This window comes from Ambystoma mexicanum, chromosome 1p (assembly GCF_040938575.1).
Source record: "Ambystoma mexicanum isolate Mex_15411 chromosome 1p, UKY_AmexF1_1, whole genome shotgun sequence".
Lineage (NCBI taxonomy): Eukaryota > Metazoa > Chordata > Amphibia > Caudata > Ambystomatidae > Ambystoma > Ambystoma mexicanum.
This window is the reverse complement of record NC_090921.1, coordinates 1,463,863,828-1,463,884,069: the sequence shown is the minus strand read 5'-3', so window position 1 is coordinate 1,463,884,069 and position 20,242 is coordinate 1,463,863,828. Positions and strand designations below refer to the sequence as shown.

At 46.7% G+C, this 20,242-nt stretch overlaps 1 protein-coding gene across 1 annotated transcript in view; it reads right to left on the bottom strand.

Annotated features, from left to right (window-relative positions):
* SMG5 (SMG5 nonsense mediated mRNA decay factor) overlaps nucleotides 1–20,242 on the bottom strand; it is a 1,109,458-nt gene that overhangs the window by 133,365 nt on the left and 955,851 nt on the right. The window contains exons 18-21 of the mRNA XM_069607113.1: nucleotides 14,313–14,472; nucleotides 13,720–13,810; nucleotides 13,530–13,604; nucleotides 11,917–12,055 (exon numbers count right to left, since the gene is read on the bottom strand). Coding sequence (XP_069463214.1) covers nucleotides 11,917–12,055; nucleotides 13,530–13,604; nucleotides 13,720–13,810; nucleotides 14,313–14,472 — 465 coding nt within the window. The remainder of the gene's footprint in view (nucleotides 1–11,916; nucleotides 12,056–13,529; nucleotides 13,605–13,719; nucleotides 13,811–14,312; nucleotides 14,473–20,242) is intronic.

The window sequence follows — 20,242 nt, the reverse complement described above, 5'->3', positions numbered from 1 at the left end:
CTGAGCTTCCTTGGGGAGCGCCAGATGCCCCCCCCCGCTTCCTGATGTAGAACATGGTGGTGGTGTTGTCTGTGAAGATCCTCACCACCTTATCTTTCAGAAACGGTAGGAGGGACTTTAGGGCCCAGAACACTGCTCGTAGCTCCAGGATGTTGATATGCAGATCCTTCTCCTCCGGCAGAGACAGGCCTCTGGCAGAGACCGGCCTCTGGCATGTAGATGTCCGGTGTGTGCTCACCAACCTTCCAGAGAGGCGTCCGTGGTGACTGTCTCCTGGCATGGGGGTTTTGAAATACTGTGCCTTGGGTGACGTGGGAGTGGATCCCCTACCACTCTATCGCCAGTTGGAACTCCTCGTTGAGAGGGTTCTTGTCCGTGAAACTCCCAGACATTTGTATCAAACAGGCATCCAGGAATTCTTGTAGGGATCGCATCTGCAACTTGCAGGGATGGATGAGGTAGATGCAGGAAGACATGCCCAACAGAGACTTGATGGCCCGCACCGTGGTCGTCTTCGCCGACGACAGTCGTTGCACCTTTACTTCTACGGCTGCAAGCCTTTCCTCCAAGGGCGATGCCAGGCAAGACACTGTGTTGAGTCTGGCGCCAAGTAACAGCGTGTTCTGCGATGGCGTTAAGCAGGACTTAAGATAGTTGGTGAATCACAGATCCGTCAATAGTCGGATGATCGCCTTGGTGTGTTTATCAGCCAGCTCCCGCGAGTAGGCGCATATCAGCCAATTGTTCAGGTATCTGTGTATGCCCCGAAGACGTAGATGGTGCGAGGCATTTTGTGAACACTCTCGGGACCGACTTCAAGCCGAACGGCAGGGCCTTGTACTGGTAGTGCTGGCCCTGCACCACAAAACCAACATTTCTGATGTTTCTTGTGAATGGGGATGTGGAAAAAGGCATCCTCCAGGTCCAACGTCGTCAAAAAATCCCCCTTCTCCAGGTGGCCGAGTGTTGGGGAGAATTCTCATACATTTGCTAATTCCCTCTACCTTAGAGACCACCCCCCAACAACTTTGCTGGATTTTGAGTACTTGATTTTTTTTAACCTGGAGTGTGAGACCCTTCCCCCCCACTCTCTCATGTATTTTAATGTGATTTTAAACATTTTCTTTTGGTTGTGGAGTCTGACAAACTCCATAGGCATCATCTTTTACATTGTGTTACATGGCACCTTCATTGCAGTTACACAGGAAAGTATTTCAGATTTGCCAAAGGATTAAATACCTTCTCTGGGATAAACTACTGTTTCCCAGAGCAGTAAAGTGAAATGGACTTTACTTACATTTGTAACTTTCTAGACCCAGCACACACTATCTTACAATAGGGTGCTGGAGGGGTTACTTAGTATCCCCTTTGTCTAGCTTCTCATGTAACAATTTTATGTTACCCTTTCCTCGATGAATGGCTGGTGGCAGTGGGTTAATTTTAACTACAGTGTTGTGCATTTCCCGAGGGCTGCGTTCGCAGCTGCAGTAAAGCACCCAAGGGTGCCATTTTTGTCAAATGGAAAGGTCCTTTGAGATTTACTCTGCGCGCCAAACCCAGTCTGGTCCCTTTGTTCGCTTTGCTTTTGGCGGGATTCACGGGTGAAGCCCGCCTCTGGCTCCAGGGTGTCTGGTGGGGGCAGGAAGTGAGGGAGGTTCCCGAAACTCCCTGTGCTTAGTCTCCTAGGAGACCCAAATGCACTCTGATGATTGGCCGGCTGACTGTCCGGCAAGGACAGCCACCCTGCTGGGTGACAGAGCTGGGCTGGAATGAATGGGAGAAAACTGAATAAAAGGCAAGGCTTTTGGCTTGGAAGGCAGAGTCGACCACTGGACGAATGAACCGAAGAACAACTTGAAGAGGACGCCTGCCGCAACTCCTGGACCGTTGGTTTGCCCAGTGAAGCCCTGCTGCTGTGCTGAAACTCCAAATTTGTATCCACAGAGAAGCCCCTGCAAGGACGACTTCTCCCCTTGAGTTGGTGGGACCAATCAACTCCAATGTAAACCACCTGGACATTCTCTCTGAGCTGGTTGCCTTTCCAGAGTTGCTGCTGGAAAACAAAATGCCAGGGAGAGGAACACCAGTTTGTGTGCGTTGCTTTTAAGTTGGACAAGAGCTCCAGGAAGATCCTCCGGACTCCCAGGAAGCAGGGCTGACCGAGCCTGCGCCCTCCTAAACAGAGTGCGGGACCCCAGAAGCAAGAAAAGTCCATCTTGACATCCAGAAACCTTGGTGTTGCTATTTGCGGTAGTCGCGAGGAGCTGAAACACTAAAGTGCCACTTGTTTGAAGATTGCCGGGTTGTGAGCAGGGACTGTCCCATTGTAGTGCAGGAGTCCCCAGAAGTCCTCCCTCTTGTTCCCACGACTGAGGCCAGGAACAGTGAGATCTGCAGAGCTGCACAGGAACAGAAGTCATCTGCTGCACTTTTTCTTCAATTCAAAGGTACTGTAAAAGTCAGAGAACTTACCTATTGTTGTAGAGTTGCTTGCATCTTCTACTACTCACAAGCCCGAACAGCTTGTGGCCCTACATTGATTCTTCTTTTCTTCAAAGACTCCTAAAACATTGTGCAAAGACTTTCTCTACTAACCTACAAGAAATGCGTCAACTCATATAGACTTTTGCCCATTAACTTTGGCTTAACCTGTAAGACTGAATGACTCTGCTTACGGTATCCAAAAGTATTTGCCCGCTTAAGAATATTTGTGGTCTCTTGTTCTAATAACCTTTTCCTTTCACTAAGTTCTAAGAGTATTCTAAATGCAACAGTTATTAATGTCCCCAGCACCTTAATTATTGAAGTCACCCGAGGGTGTAGGTTGTGGCTGTAGACCATCCCAAAAGGGTCTTTACTGATTTAGAAACTAAGAGTGTGTAGTTTTGAAGTGTATTTGTCTGTTACTTTTATATTGCTCCCTTCATAAGCAGGCTTATTCTAACTGAATGATAAATACATTAATAATTGTTTATTCAAGAAACCTTGTGTGTGTTCCTTTGAATAATTGTCACAGTGGATCTCTGTGTAACTCCCCTAGAGCTCACATTGGTCCCTCTTGAGATGAGCCTGGCTGCTCAACACGCTACCAACCTGTTTAGTATAGACTTATACCAAAGGTTGGGTTCCTATTGCCAGGAAGTCAGGGTTTGCTGTAGTGCACCCAAAGGGTACTGCATACAATCTTGCCCAACACGGAGCATGTGCTGCAACGTGAACATCCTGAATTTTTTGTACTTTAAGCATTTGTTCAGATGTTGTTGGTCCAGGATGGGTCTCCTGCCCCCTGTCTTCAGTCTGACCAGAAAGTATCTGAAATAGACCCTGGAGGCGTTTGAGAACTAGCTCTATTGCTCCTTTTCATAGCATGGTTCGTACGTCCTCCAGATGTTGAGGGATGTGCCGTTCCTGATGGAGAATCAGCAGAATACAAAGACACCTGTTTTGGAACTCCAAGGTGTGCCCTTGGGCAAGAGCATCCAGCACCCATCTGTCGGTGGTAATCTTCCTCTACTCGCTGATAAATTTCATCAGGCAGCCTCCCAAAGGGCTGAACCAGTGGGGGCCCAATATCTTGGCCGGTTCAGGCCTGCTTGGGCACCGGCGTCATGCCCTGCGGGCTACGCTGTCCTATGCTACCGTAGGCATGGGAGCGGCCTCTGTAGGCTTCTTGCGTTGAGGACCGGGAACGCTGTCTGTAAGACATGGAGAAACCTTTTGTTGACCTGCTCGATTTTTCTCCTGGAGGAGCGAAAAGACAAGCAGTGCTGCTGGAGAGTGCCGAGGGAACAGCCGTCTCCGTATCCGTCTGGATGGCCTGGAGGGATTCGGCGGCATTCCCAAACAGATTTTCCCAGCTGAAGGGCATGTCCAGTACTTTGCTTGGACCTCCTGATGGAAGTCAGTGGCCTTCATCCATCCCTGCCGAGGAAGGCAGACACTGTTGCCCACCTGCTGGAGCCTTGTGTCTGCGACGTCCACTGCCACCATGATGGCATGGTCCAATGCCACTTTCCCCTCCCGGAAGAGGGTGAGGGCCTGCCATCTTCTTATCGTTGCGGAGGAACGCCAGGCTCTGTCCTGGCTTATACCACAATTCCCTGTGGTGGGGGGGAGGAAAGAGGGAGACGGGGAGACAGGAGGGGGGGCGGGGAGACCTGATGCAGTGGAGGAGGTTAATAAGGGGGCGTCAGGCGACTCTTCCTCTTTTTAGACGGCGGTTTATCGGGGGCCAGGGGCAATACAGGTGCCGTTGGCATTCTCAGCTGTATCTGACACCAAGGTGTGGAGAGTTGATAGGATGCACAATGAAATGTCCCTGGCTCGGCTAAGAAGGCGAAGGAGGGAAACTCAGCCGTCATTGCCATCGTCCACGTGGACCTTAAGCATGGACTCTTGATCTTTGTCATCCGTGGACAACACCTCCATAGTTTGAGCAGCGAACTGGGAGGGCTGTTTTGGGGCCTCCTCCCCTCCTTTTTTCCTCCCTGAGCATTCTGAACGGGGAACTGGGCCGGTACCTTTACCCTGACTGGAGAGCCTGCAGTCTTTTCCAAGGCCTCTGTGATGGTGTCGCACCGTGAAGGCAGGGACACTTTCTGAGCTGCGCGAGACAACCTTGTAGGATCAGCACCCGTGGCTACGAGGACTTTTGTCTGTTGAGCCCGATTGGGCTGCGCGGCCTTCTTCTCTGACCTTGACTTATCGAATCTCGCCTGTAGTTTAGCCGGGATGGGGTGTACAACATCCTTTTTGAAGAGGAGTTAAACGGAAGGTAATGAGGATCACGCCCTAACCAACTTGGGACCTGCATCAGCGGCCAACCCGGTGGACTCTGACTTGCAGATCTTGGCCTCATTTCGGACCACCACGGATGGGGCAACCTCACAGGACTTAAAAGACCGCTCCTCGGACCGGTCGTCCTGGATGAGGGATGACCCTGCTCAGAGCACAGGTCCGAGGCCTTGTTTGAGTTAAGCCATGCCGCCAGCCTACTATGTCCATCTTTCATTGTCTTAGAGAAATCTAGGCATATCACGCACTCTATATTCTTATGGTCTGGGTTTAGGCAGCAGAGGTATTGTAGGTGCTCGTCTTCCACAAACACATTCCATAGCGCGTATTTTGTGCACTGTCTGAAGAGGGACCTTCCCTCCTCCTCCTCCTCCTCCTCCGTCATGGTCAGAGGGCGCGAAATAGGCCCAAGATGGCCTTCTAGAATCTTCGATGAATCTTCGCCCTTGAGGGGCATGGAACTTCACTGACAATGGAAAAGGAAAAGCACACAGGCTCTTTTGAACAAAAATGTTACTTTTCTCGTCGAAAAACTCAAAGAACGTACAAATAGCTCAGAGAGCAATTTAAGGACTCTGAAGACTGCACCAGAGGTGGGGCTTAGGGAAAGGACTGTCATTGGATAGGGGCAGTATGACCCATAGGTCAGTGATTGGCTATGAGGAGAAGACCAAGTTACTTCTTACCTTGTAACGTTCTTTCAATGGGATGTTCCTCCGACGTATTCCTTATCTTTGATAGATCATCTCCCAGCTTGCTGGCCTCGAAAAAAAATGTTCAGTAGAGGGCGCTGCGCGTCGGTGTCCCTCAAGCCGATGTCCCTCAAGCCGATGTCCCTCGACGGCCTCCGTATCGGCGCCGACAACGCCACGCGTATAAATAGACTCGCGCAGCATCCGTTGCTCAGTTCCGTTTTGACGTTAGCAGTTGTTTTACATGAATTGGTTATTCACCTTGAAGGAGTAAGCTGCAACAACAAGCGAAGTATTACTGCAGAGGATAGATGGGAGGGGCGATAAGGAATACGTCGGAGGAACATCCCATCGAAAGAACGTTACAAGGTAAGAAGTAACTTGTTCTTCGAAGGGATTGTGTCCTCCGACGTATTCCTTATCTTTGATAGACTCCCATAGCAGTAGTGTGCAATTGGAGGGAGTAAAACGCCATGTTTCCTTTTAGGAATGAACCGAACGTAATACGGCTTTGCCAAACCTAGTGTCTTGACCGGAGGAGGAATCCTGGTTGTAAAATCTTGTGAAGGTATGTGCGAACGACCATGTGGAAGCCGCACATATGTCTCGAACCGGGACCCCTCTTTGGAGGGCCGAGGAGGCTGCGATACCCCTGGTTGAATGAGCCCTAAGATTTTGAGGAGGCTCTTTCCCTGCCAGATTGAAACATTCCAGGATGGCCAAAATAATCCATCTGGAAATGGTTTGTTATCGGTAGTCCCAACTTGTGCCCTGAGTAACCCACAAACAGTTGGTCTGCTTGCCTAATCCTAGCAAGTCTGCTGATGTAAAAACTTAAAGCCCGCCTTGGGTCCAGCCTATGTAGCCTTTCTTCCTCTTTCCCCGGATGGGGAGGCGGATAGAATGAAGGTAAAGTCATTTTCTGAGTGATGTGGAATTCAGAAACCACCTTTGGGAGGAAATTAGGCTTCACCTGTAGGACAACCTTGTCTTTATGAAAAATTGTATGAGGGGGTTTACAAGATAGAGCTTGAAATTCGCTCACCCTTCTAGCAGATGTTAAAGCCACTAATAAGACAGTTTTAAGGGTGAGAAATCTTAGCAAACAAGAGTGGAGTGGTTCGAAAGGAGTACCCATCAGGAAATGTAAGACTAAATTTAAGTCCCTTAAAGGAACCTGGAAAGGTTTTGGAGGGTAGACATTAGTTAATCCCTTTAGAAATTGTATTACTAAGGGTAGTTTGAAATACAAAGGTTCCTCCGCAGTGCGCTTGAAGATTGATAGCGCTGCGAGATAGCCCTTGATAGTGCCAACTTGAAGGCCTGAATTTGCCAAGTAGAGTAGAAAGGATAACACCGTTGGTGTACCACATGAAAAGGGGTCGATATTCTCTTCTCTACACCAGCTGCAAAACTTGTTCCAACGGCAGCGGTATAAAGACTTTGTTGCTGGCCTTCTGGCTGAAAGCAACACTTCCATGACGTCATCAGGGAGGTCCCAAACCTTGTATCTCAACCTTTCAGAAGCCAGGCGTGAAGGTTGAGGGTTCTGATGTCTGGATGGAGAACCTGACCTCCCTTCTCAGAGAGAAGATTCTCGTTGAGTGGAAGACGAACTGGAGGGCAGATGGACATGTCCAGAAGGTCCGGGTACCACGTTCTCCTGGCCCAGTCTGGGGCAATTAGGATCATGGTTCTCTGGAATCTTCTCATCCTCCTGATCATTTGAGATATGACAGGGACTGGTGGAAACGCGTACAGGAGTGGAAACTCCCAGTCCACTACGAACGCGTCCCCTAGAGCTCCTCTCGGGAGAAATTCCCTTGAGCAAAACAGATCGCACTTTCTGTTGGTACTGGTGACAAACAGATCCACTTGAGGGGTTCCCCAAAGGTCGAAGATCTCCTGACAGACTTCCTGAGCTAGTTCCCACTCGTGGGAGACACTGCCCTCCTGCTCAGAGCGTCCGCCGTCAAGTTCTTCTCACCGGCTAGGTGGACTGCTGATAGAGAGATTCCTTCTTGGATTGCCCAAAACCAGAGCTGCATCGCCTCTCTGCACAGTGGTAGTGATCCTACGCCTCCTCTTTTGTTGAGGTAGTGCATGGCCACTGTGTTGTCCGTCATTATCAGGACATTTTTCCCCTGTACAGATGGCAGAAAAGCTTTCAGCGCTAGTCTGATTTCTCTCAGCTCCAACAGGTTGATATGTAGTCTGGACTCCGATGGAGACCAACGACCGCAGATGGTCAAGTCGTTGGTATGGGCTCCCCACCCCGTGAGTGAGGCATCTGTGACTACTGTTACCTCCGGCCATAGTTGCCAAAACAGTTCCCCCTTCAAGATGTTTTTCTGGCAGGCCCACCACTGAAGGTCTCGAGCCACCCTGTCCGGAATCTGAAAGAGGTCTGTCATTCTCCCTGAGAATTGCGACCACCGAGATCTCATTCTCAGGCGAGCCTCTGGCACAAGGAAGATGCAGGATGCCATGAGGCCTAGCAAACTCAAAAAGTCGAAGGCTGGGAGACGTTGGGCATTTTGAAACTTGGTGACCATCTGCAGAATATCTTGAGCCCTCACCTCTGGTGGCGAGGCTTTTCCCAGGGAAGTGTCCAGGACCGCTCCAATGAACTGGAGTCTCTGTGATGGTATCATCTGTGACTTCTTTAAATTGAGGGAGAAGCCCAGTTTGTGAAGGAAGTGGCAGACATAATCTAGCTGGATCTGAGCTTGTTCTGAAGATAGAGCTCTGATCAGCCTATCGTCCAGGTAGGGGTAGAGGTGGATCCCTTCCCTCCTTAGACTTGCCGCCACTACCGACATCTGCTTGGTGAAGACCCTCGGGGCAGAGGTCAGCCCAAATGGAAGAACTCGAAATTGATAATGAGAGCCGCCAATTGCGAACCTCAGGTATTTCCTGTGTTTGAGATGGATCGGCACATGGAAATAAGCATCCTGGAGGTCCAGAGATAACAGCCAGTCCTGGAGCTGGAGGGCCTGAAGGATCTGAGAGAGAGTTACCATCTTGAGCTTGTCCTTCCTGAGGAACTTGTTCAATTCTCGCAAGTCCAAGATAGTCTCAGTCCTCCGTCTTTCTTCGGTATGAGAAAGTAGGGGGGGGGGGGCACCTTTCTCTAGCATGTCTACAATTTCCTGCAAGAGGAGTGGATCTGGAACTCTCAGAGAGCCGTTCCCCGGTGGATGACTCTGAGGGATGCGTAGAAAAGGCAGGCAGTAACCTTGGGCAACTGTCTCCAATGCCCAAGCATCTGACGTAATAGCCTGCCATTCCGTCAGATGTTGAGTTAACCTGCCCCCTACTGGTGTCTTGTGAGGAGAGTCCTCAGAGCGGTTTGGAGGCGGCTGATACAGATGCTGAGGGTAAAGAAGCACATGCTGCTGCTGCAGCTTTTGTGTTTTTACCCCGTCCACCTCGGGTGAATTTCTTCTGACCCCTTTGAACCAGCTGTCCTCTGCCCTTTCCGAATGCGGAATAGAAGCGAAAGGACGTACCTCTCCACAAGGCTCCTTAGGGGCGATATGGTGTCTGACGGATTGCAGCTCCTAAGGATTTTGCTGCTGCCTTTGATGTTTGTAGTTTTTCTAAACTGTCGTCCGCCTTCTTACCAAATAAAGAAGAGCCGTCAAAGGGCATATTCAAGGAGTCTGCTTTGCACATCTGGAGCAAAACCAGACTTTCGCAACCAAGCAAATCTCCTGGTTGTTGTACTTGCCGCCATGGCCCTGCTGATACTGTCAGCAGAATCGATGCCAGTCTGAAGGGATTCGCACATTGCGTCCTTACCATCCTTAATGATGTTGAGAAACGCTTCCCTTTCTTCTCCCTCCGGGAGGCAGTCAGCCGCTGATGAAGCACACTCCCAAAGTGTGTGGCTGAACCTTGCGAGCGTACAAGTAGCATTGATGGATTTCAATGCCATGCTACATGCGGAAAATACTTTTTTGGCCATAGAGTCATATCTCTTATCATCCCTGTCCTGTGGAACAGTAGCGTAAGCCGATTTACTACCTGCTGAAGTAGCTGCCTGAACAACCAGACTCTCCGGAGTTGGGTGTTTGGATAAATATTCAGGTTCAGAAGAAGACACCCGATATTTAGCTGATAGTTTCTTGTTAACTGCCGGGATCACCTCAGGTGTTTCCCAGTTTGCCAATATTCTCCTTTGTAATGCCGCATGAAATGGCACTACAGGATCCTCCTGTGGACCTTTGACCAAGATGTCTGAGGTCATCTTGCTGAAAAGTAGACGAGGGTGTGGACCATCCCATAAACTCTATTATCCTTGCCATCAAGGTTCTATAAGGGGTTTCAACATGTTCCCCTGGGTCTGGTGTGGCAAATTCCACTTCTGGGGAAGTGTCCAACCCACTTGCTTCCTGTAGGGATTCATGGAGGTCTTTCAACCTACCTTCCTCAGAGGTAAATTCCTGTAGTGCAGGAGTTGCAGATCCCTGCAACTCAAAAGGCCTTTCCTGATCTGAATCCTCCCCTTCTTCATAAATAGAAGATAAGACCCTGGAGTGGTCAGGTCTTGAAAATGTTATAAATCCCATTTCCAGAGCAGAAGGAGCCAGATTTGTCATGATTGGCTGAGAAAACGTCGACGTTGTCGACGCAGATGTTAAAGGCTTCGAAGCCATCGAAAAAGGCGTCAAGAAAGGTGGTAGAGGTCTTGATGAACTCGAGAGTATCGGGATTCTACTCGAGGTCTTCGACGACATTCTCATGCTCAAGGCTCTGGGTATGGCCACTGGCTGTGAGGTGGCTGTGGGTTTGTCCTTTCTCGGCGTCGACTCGACTGACCTGTGCGTCGAAGAACCCTTCAATAACAGCGTCGACGACGCCGATCTATGAGTCGAAGGGATCTTTGACAATGGCGTCGAAGACGCAACTCTGCCTTTACTCGAGGGTTTGTGACGCTCTCGAGTGGCTTCTTTCGCCGGGTACTGCGACTCGCGGCTTTTTGATTTTTCGGGTCTTTCGCCCAGGGTATCACCCTCAGCAGTCTTCGAGGGGGTCGAGGCTGCTTTCTTGAAGATGCTTATCTTTTTCCTGAATTCCTCCCACTCAGCCTGAGAGCTATGTTTTGTGGGACAGGAGATCCTTCTTGGGGAAACGGAAGAGGAAGATGAGGAAAGGGATCTTCGACATCTCTTTTTTGAATGCTTAGATCTCGAAGAGTGATGGGAACTGCTTTGAGATCTCGAACGAGAATGTCTTTTATGATGGCCGAGGAGACGAATGTCTCGACTCAGCTGAGGAAACTTTCGAAGAAGTTTTAACTGCCTTACCTCTCTCGAGCTTCCCCTTACGCTCCTTCAAGGCTTTCGCCGTCGTGAACATGCAGTCCTCACACTCCGAACAATGGTGCTCGATTCCCAAGCACCACAAACAGATCCTGTGAGGATCCGTCAACGACATTTTCTTTCAACAGTCTCGACATTTTTTGAAGCCGGACCGTGGAGTCATCGGTTCGGGTGAGGAAGCCATCGAGTATGAGTCGGTATTCACAACGAATATATCGATATATTTGACTGAAGAATTGAACAATGATATTCCGAGGCCCCACGAAGCGCGGAAAAACGGAAATGAGCAACAGACGCTGCGCAAGTCTATTTATACGCGTGGTGACGTCGGCGCCGATACGGAGGCCGTCGCGGGACATCGGCCCAAGGGACGTCAACACGCTGCGCTCTCTACTGAAAAATGTTTTCCAAGGCCAGCAAGCTGGGAGATCTATCAAAGATAAGGAATACGTCGGAGGACACAATCCCTTCGAAATACAGTTTTAAAGTCAAAGGGGAAACTTTTTTTCTTTTACAGAGGATTGCCAGCCTGATGGGAAACATTCAGGAGCATGTGAATCCATGCCAGACCCCATGCTGGAGAAGAAGCAGGTTCACACTTCCAAGATGAGCAGGAGCCCTGATCACCTTTTTCTTGCTCACAAACTTAACAGATTTAAGCCTTCGAATCCACAAAGGATTTTAACACAGGACAGGTCACTTGGGGAATCTTTGGCGGACAGCAAGCTAAAACCCATTATTCTGAATTTAGGTGCATCTACCAAAACCAAAATGAGCACAAACAGCTAAGCATGAGAGGAGATGCGCACAAGGGACAGGCGTCTGTGACAACACAACCCTTAGGAGGCCAAGGGTCTTTCAGGGGCACATTACACGATTGCATCCTATACAAGTATGGGGATGTGGACTATCTGGGGAAAAGGATTGGCAGTCAAGAAAAATCAAAAATGTACAGTACATCACCCCATCCCCCAAATAGCCCCAAACTACTTGTTCAATATAAACCTCAAAACTCATGAGAGCTATAGTTTTGGGCTACACTGCTTCTCACATCCCCACTCACACCCCACCATCCCCTGCCACACACAAAAGGTGGTACTGACCTGCATGGGTGCAGAAAATGTGTTTGGGTCATCCAGCTGAAAGGCAGTTAATATAGTCACCATTCCTGTTGTTTCCTCTTCGCCACTCCCTTGCGCCACAGTCAGCTGTTTGCAGCTGTCCAAGATTTTATACAGGTGCCTGCCAGTAGAACACACAAAGTCAATATGTTCAGAAAACCAAACAAAAATGCAAAACCCCACCTCCCTTTCATCCCAGTGTCTATTCGCATCAAGGCTTTACATAATAATGTCACCACCTCAACAAAAACAGAGATACTGCAGCATGCCGGCTGTCAGTAGTGTCCTCTGTATCGGAACTGAATGGTCAGTGTCTTCACCAAAACCAAGCATTGACGTGCTACCAAATACCTTGGGAAGAAGCCATCAACATCCAAAAGAATCTCCACATTATCTCCATTTTAGAACTACAGTGAACTTTAGCATATTGCTATTAACCATTTAATCTGGTGACTAACTGAATCTCCCCATTTGCATTTCAAAATACTTTTATTTCTCAAAACAAACCTCTTGATGCAGTGCCAACATAGGAAACATTGATCCCAAACAAATTAGGAGTTTCAGTACAGAGCAAATGGGTATAAGAACAGTATTGGATGCCTAGATCATCTCTGTTCAGTCAAAGCACATTAAACAGTTCACAAGCTGTGAAGGAGTATGGCCCAGTGTCACAACACAGAGGTAAATGCAATGCTCTAGTGCACGGGGCGAAGAAAATACAAGTGCTAGGTCATGACTCGCATACAATTGAATTATTCCAGCCACTGTGATGAAAAGATTATTGCAGTGAGAAATGTTCCCCTAAATAGCAAGGGTTTTGGAATGGAAGGATTTCTTTTTTTAACCTCTGGTTACAATAATATGTTGGTGATATCAGAGCAAAGTGTGCATTATTATTTTTTATTTGATTTAAGAGTCACACTTTTTACAAACATACTAATTGCCAAATTCATTATTCCTTTAATCAAAGATATTCGGTCTTGAGTCCTCAAGACCAAACATTTCCTTCTTAGCTTTTCTTAATGCCTGATTCGCATAGAGATTTCTTCTTTTATCCTGGAGGTTGGGTTGCTCTCTGCAGGAGGATTTTATTTAGAAATGAGACATTGTTCCGCCCTGTGTGCATTATTCTGTTTCAGTTATGCGGAGAAAGCGTCTGGTAGATGGTCCTGGGAACATCTGCGTTATAATCTGCCCAATTGTAGAGCATAAAACATGCTATAGAAATATCATCATGAGCAGATAATGACCAATCTAATTAGGGGGACAACCTATAAGTCAACTCAGAGAACCGTCAAACCTTGACTATCCTCTAACTTCATATAGTGGTCAACCTCTGTAATGGCAAGTAAGAAACATTTCTGAAGCTTGCCTTCTTAGAACACTGTTGTCTTTTAATAAACTCTGGACATTTAATTCTGCTGAATGCGGAGTCTACGTGGTAGGTAGATGTAAAAATCTGGTCACAACAAACGAGCATGGCAAATCTAGATTTTATGGATACTACTATATAGATGGCCAATCCAAAGAGTATTAGGGACATAATAGTGACACAGGACTATGCAGTTTTTTTGCTGAGGTACTACTTTCCTTACCATGCATCCAAATCTTGTCTCTTAAGCTTGTGTCTCTCAAAGCTCTTTCCAGCATCTTTTTGGCAGCGAAGGTACCTGAATAAAGGAACAAAATAGAAGGGTTGCCTTTAGTTGTATCAAAAGCAACAGAGATTCCCGATAACCACAATGAGATTTGTACTTCGTTAAAAGAACACAAGTTTATCCCCACCGGTTTCCCTTTTTGAACTCTGCCTCAAGGTAGCGTATTGCGTCTCGAGCCCCTCCATTTTCCTTCTTCAGAATGTCCAATCCATCGATCACTGGTTAAGAGGTGAAACAAACATGTAAATAAAGTGCTGCCATCATGTCAAACTATTATGGTTCAAAAAAATTCAGTGTTTCTGGGTCCAATAAGGGTGCAATACTTTGTGTAGCCCGATGTGCCATCATTATCTATGGATGTCAACTTAAAGCCATCAATCTGCCCAGACCTTTCCTCTACCTATCACAAACATTCTGGCGATATGAAAGTTAAGAAGCAAGCTTGCAAATAAACGCATTTCAAAGTGGATAATTGAATGGCAGTAGTAACATCTCCTGTGTGGCTAGCCCACTAAACATCCATTAGGGACATACTGAATTCCTAACAACTTTACCAATGTGTTTTTTGGGTAAAATAACTTATGAAATGCACCCAACCTGGATAGACTACATTTATAGGTATTCAAACTGGGACAATTACCTTGCAGGGAGCAGTCGCCAATCAAACAAAATGGATTGTATTAAAGAAAAGTTATTTTCACATGATATACCCCTACTAACCTGTTCGAGGGATTATGATGATGAAGCTACCGCTGTTTGTCAGCTGTCTGACGATTGGCAGGTGTTGGCAGAGAGCCTGAGTGTCTGGAACAAGATATGGAGACATAGCTGACTGAGCCTTCGGCTGCTGTAGACTTCCCTCAAGTTGGGAAACTTCCAGCTGGAAACAGAACAAGATTTAAAGTGACAATGATACACCTCCTAGTTATGCTAAAGCCTGACACTTTTGCTGGAAGAACAGAGAGGTGCTTAGGTTCCAAAGTGAGGAAAACATACTTTCATCTAACACTCATGCTCATGTATGAGTAGAGACTTCATTCAAGAACTCTTCACCACCATCAAGGATAAGAAACACGTTAATTACCCATAACAGGTTTTACACTGTAATATCATATAGAGCCACAAACTGCAGTATCCTCAAATCAATGTGTCAGGTTTTAAAATGCATCTAGTATCCGTAAAACTAGGAATCATTATGGGAAAGCCTGTAATAAATATATACCATTACATTCTAGTCCGCAAAGAAAAGCAGATATTTATGCCGCAATAAACTTAAGAGTGATGGTCATACACAATGCTCCACAGTATAACCAAGATTTGCAAAAACTAGAGCGAAACCCAGAAAGTTAAAGCAATGGGGGAAAAGCAGATGTGACGAGTTTCTCAATTTAAAACTCGTAGGTTGAAACAGAAAAAAACGTACTCTTGCAGGTGCTATTGCAACACTATCAATATGGTCTTAGGCCTTGTAGTACAGATAGGCCTTGCCGGTCCGATAGCACAGCGAGTAGAGCACTTGCTTTGACATCCGCGCAGGTTAGAATCCCGGCAGGCCAAATTGAGCCTTTCATCCTTCCGAGGTCGATACATGAGCACCACACACCGTGGGTAATAATAAACAATGCTCAGATACCCGAGGGTTCGTAGAGCTATATAAATGCTAAATTATTATTAGAGACAGTCATACTCCAGATGGTGGGCAATGCAATCACTATGCTGAATGGTAGGGATGCAGTTCTGCTAGTTTTACTCGACCTCTTGGCAGCATTTCACATGGTTGACCGTTGGGCTCTCATCAGTCATGGCCCAGTATATGGGAGTAAATAGGAAGGAAGGTTCTGTATCCTGGTCCTCGTGAATGGGATGGATTTCCAAAATCAGCGTAAGCACATTTCCCAGACCAATTGATCCACAGGGCGTTCCCCTTGGATTTTGTATGGGGGTACATGGGAGGTGAAGTCTGGGCATTGTGCATTCTCTAGTGTTGAGAAGAGATCGATTTGTGGATGACCCCAGTCTGCGAAGAGGCTGTGCAAAATGTCTGCGTGCAACTCCCATTCGTGTTCTACAGGAAGTTATGCGTTTCTGTTGAGGACATCTGCTAGAAGATTGTGTTTCCCTGAAACATAATGGGATAGGAAGAACATGTGATTGAGTGCCCTATTTCATATATTCTGGGCTACTTTGGACAGATCTGGTGACTGAGTTCCACCTTGTTTGTTTATATAAAACATGGCTGTTCTGCTGTTGGTTAGGACTAGAACGGTTTTCCTTGCAGCTGGTCTTGGAAGACGAAGCTTTGAACATTGTTAAAAGCTTTAATAGGTTGGTGAGCTTGCTTGCTAGTCCACATGCTTTGCGCTGTATGATGGAGATGTGCCGCCACCCTGATAGGGAAGAGTCTGTGGTAAGAGTGGCCACTATTGGCGGTGTGGTGAATGATTTCCCTTTCATTAGGTTTTTTTTTTACCACCACCGAAGAGAGAGTACTAAAGACTGCAAGACTTCCAATAAATCGTCCCACTGACCGCTTGCCTCAGACCATTGCTTCCGAGCAACTCTTGCATCTGGCGTAGGCGGGCGTGAGGAACTAGGTAGATACAGGAAGCCATCATTCAGAACAGGCGCATGGCCTTTTCTATGGTTATCTGACCACTTGCTGCATATTGTGGAATTTGGAATAGCATGTTTTGGACCATCTCATTGGAGGCGAAGACTAGACCGTCATCTGTCCGTATTAGGGCTCACAAAATTGTTTTACTTGGCTGGGATCGAGACTTTGTCTCGTTGATCGAGAAACCCAATTGGAAAAGGACGTCCATTATGTTTTGGGTATTCTGTAGACGCGCTTGGGGCGTGTCTCCTGTAATTAGCCAGTCATCTAGATAAGCTTACAGTGGAATGGATGTTCTGCAAAGGTGCGCCACCACCAATGCTAGAACCTTGGTAAATACTCTTGCCATTAAACTATGCAGAAGGGAAATACTTTGAATTGATAGTGTTTCACCCTTTGAACCTTAGGAATTTTCTGTGTGCTGGCAACATTGATATATGAAAGTATGTATCTTTCATGTCCAATGTTTCCATGTAATCCCCCTACTTGAGAAGAGGGATTACCTCCTGCAGTGTAGTCATGCTGAAGTTTTGTGGCTCGACATACCTGTTTGCAGAACACAGATCTAATACAGGGAGCATGGTCAAGTCATTTTTCGGTACAACGAAGTACACTGAATAAATACCTTTGTTTACCTCTAAAACAGGGAGGAGTTCTATGGCTTATTTAGAAGTTATGTCACCACTTCCGCTTGTAAGATGAGCTGATGTTCCTATGACATCCTTCTGTTCTTTGGCGGATGGTTTTAAGGTTTTAAAAGAAATTCTATCAAGTATCCGTTTGCTACGGTAGTCAACACCCACTGATCGGATGTTATTTCCTCCAATGAGTGGGTGAATTATGTAATTCAACCTCCTACTGGAGATGTATGGGAGGAAACATTGATGAGAAAGTCATTTATAGGCAGGCTGCATTCCTACCTCTATCCAGGCCTGGTCTGAAACCCAGGTGTCGTGAAGATTGGTAATTAGAGTGTGTAACCTGGGACGAGTACCATGGAGAGGAGCCTGATGAGAATCCTGATTGAATGGGTCTGGAGAGGGTTTGAGAGCGAAAGGAATAGCGGGTGCTGAACACCCTGCGTTGAATATATAGCTTATTAGAGATCTGGCTTAAGATCGTGCTCCTTTTTAGCTGTTTCTAAAGCCTCATCTAAAGCCTTCCCAAACAAGACCGATTGATTCAATTGGTTTAATAATCAGGGTTGCTTGTGTTTCTGGTTTAAAACCTGAATAACGCAGTCAGGAGTGTCTCTTCAACAAGGTACCCTGTGCAAGAACTCTGCCTGCTGTCTCCGCTGAGGCGAACGTCATGCAAGTTATTTTGAAGTAACCCCCACGAGACATCGCTGTCGCTTAACAGCAGAGTGGTGTTATTGGCAATGCGTGCCGAGTAACTCTTGCCCAAAGCATAAAGCTGTTTGCACTCCTTATTAGGAGGCACCTCAGCCTTAGATTGGGGTACTCCAGCATGCTTTCTAGTGGTAGTAACTACTAGCGATTCAGGTGTTACATGACCCAAAATATAAAGAGGGTTAGTTGGTACATGTTTAAAATGTTTCGCCACTTGTGGATTAACTGTCCATGTGAGAGTTCGTGTGAAAAGGGAAGGTGCGATTCTTTTTTTATTTGAATATAATAAGGGAATAGACTGGCTAGCAGTCTTCTTTAGTTTTAAAAGGTCTTCCACAAAATCAGGATCTGAAATAGTTTCCAGAGTTAGATTTTTGGAGAAGCTGATCATCTATGGGAGAGAAGTCGCTGGGTTGATCTACAGGGTCATCATCCCCAAATATAATGTCTGGCTCATCTAAGGTATCGTGAGTGGGACTAGCTGGCCAAGTACCCTGATAAGCGCCCCTTTGCCATGTACCTTGATCTTTATCCCCTTGGTCTTGGTAATATAGATCACCCTGGAAGTCGTGAAATATATTTGTACAGTAGATTGATGCAGTCTGGGAGATTTGGAAAGTGGTTCACCCTCCTTCAAAAATAGAGTTTTCTGTTAAATAGGATATTTATCCATGAACGTGAAAAACTCAGACAGTCTTCTTAAATCTCTCCCTTGTCAATGTACCCTTGTTTGGGGCTTCAGGAAGAGGAACACAATCATCAGGATCTGCAGTTCTGTTACGATGCAGGGATTTGGACAACCTCTCACTAGCCTTGGTATAACTAGGAGGTTACTGGTGTAGCAACAGGAGACCTAGAAGTCTATATAGGTACCCGTGGCTTTTTCTTAGCGCGTTTCCCCACCATGTTTATGCTTTGAAGGAGGTTTCAAGGTATGTGAATCGGCTGTTGATGGGTTTTTATGAACGGCAACATGCGTTTCTTTTGGTTTAGAGCCATGCACTACGAGCAAGTGTGGAAGCGTATTGGACTTTGAACGCAAAGGTTTGACAACTTTCAACTGAACTTTCAATGAAAGTGTACTTGCCGTGGAAGCCCCTTTTGACAATCCCGCCAAAGGTTGGCTGGGGGTTGTGTGTTTATGTACATGCACCTTTTCACCAGAGGACTTCTGCGTAGCACAGCTTAAAACAGAAGTTCAGCTTACGAAAAGGCGCTGTAGCTGCCGAGCTCTTCCTCGTCCGAGGCAACAGTGCCAGTGGGAGAATAGGATTCTGCCTGCATTGCGTGGGTTGCCCACCACTTAGTGCGCCTTTCTTCAAGCGTTTCAGGCTTAAAGAGTCTGTAGTACTTACAACGCTATTTGACGTGATTGCGTGCAAGGCAATAATTACACACACTGTGTGTATTTTATTGCAGGAAGGACAGAACTTAAAAGGCATCCTTTCCATAATTGTATGTAAATATAACAGCAAATAGAAAGGAAAGCGAAAAGAGGCATTCGATAAGAAGAATGTAAATGTAGAAAAAGCACCCCGCTCTCCCTATAATTTTTTAACTTTATAATAAGAATGCAGTTAGCCGGGAATTTCTGCAACACGTGACCAACTACTGTGGCGGAAAAAATACAATCTGAAGGACCTCGACGCGTGAAGGACCATGGGTACAATAGACGTCACACAAGTGATAGTATTACAAACACTCCCAGTTGATTTCCCTTTTTGAATTTCGAAAACAAGTCATGCAATACTCTGCGACTACCACTAGATGTTGGTCTATGCAGAGCATGTGATTCTAAGCAGAACCACAAGCCTCAATATGGGATACATTACTCACCGTAATCGTATTTCAGATGCTTGTATCTGCTTCTTAGATTCACATGCTTTGCATAGACCGACATCTAGTGAAAGTTGCAAAGTATTGCACATGAAGTTTTCGAAGTTCGAAAACGGACGCTGACAGGGCATAACTAATACTATCCCCATTGTGACGTATCCTGTACCCATGATCCCTCACGCATCGAGGTCCCTCAGACCTGTTTCTGACAAGAGCGAGTGTAAGCATGGAGCGTAGGTAGAGACGATGAGGTGTGAAAGATCTATGCTCATTTCTCAGGCCCCTCCTACTCAAGAAGGGAGGCAGGACGGCGCATATGAATCTAAGCAGATCAGAAATATGTTTACGGTGAGTAATGTATCCCTTCTGAGGCTTGTGGATCTGCTAAGAATCGCATGCTTTGCATATATTAGCGAGTAGTACTTTTAGAAGGAGGTGGGTTGTTAGAAGGCAGCGCTGTCCAGAGATGTTTTAGCACCGCTTGTCCCACCTGTGTATCACCCTTCGAGTGTCTAGACCATGTTGGGTGAAACTGTGTACTTCACTCCAAGTGGCAGTCTTGCAAATGGCATCTAGGGGTATTGCTATAAAGGCTAGAGTTGCTCCTGCGCCTCGAGTGGAGTGTGCTCTAGGCTTAAAAGGCAACGTTTTATTAGCAAGAGAATCACAAAGTTGGAGGGGAAAGCATATGCAAATTTCCCTGACCAGTTCATCAGAAGTGCATTTCCCGGTGGACCCTTTATGGGGAAACCTGGACGCATAAATCTTTGCACCGTGTGTTTTCCAGGGTCGCAAAGAAGTCTATTTTTGGGAACCCCGAGTTTGAGAAGACTTTGTCTAGCATGTCT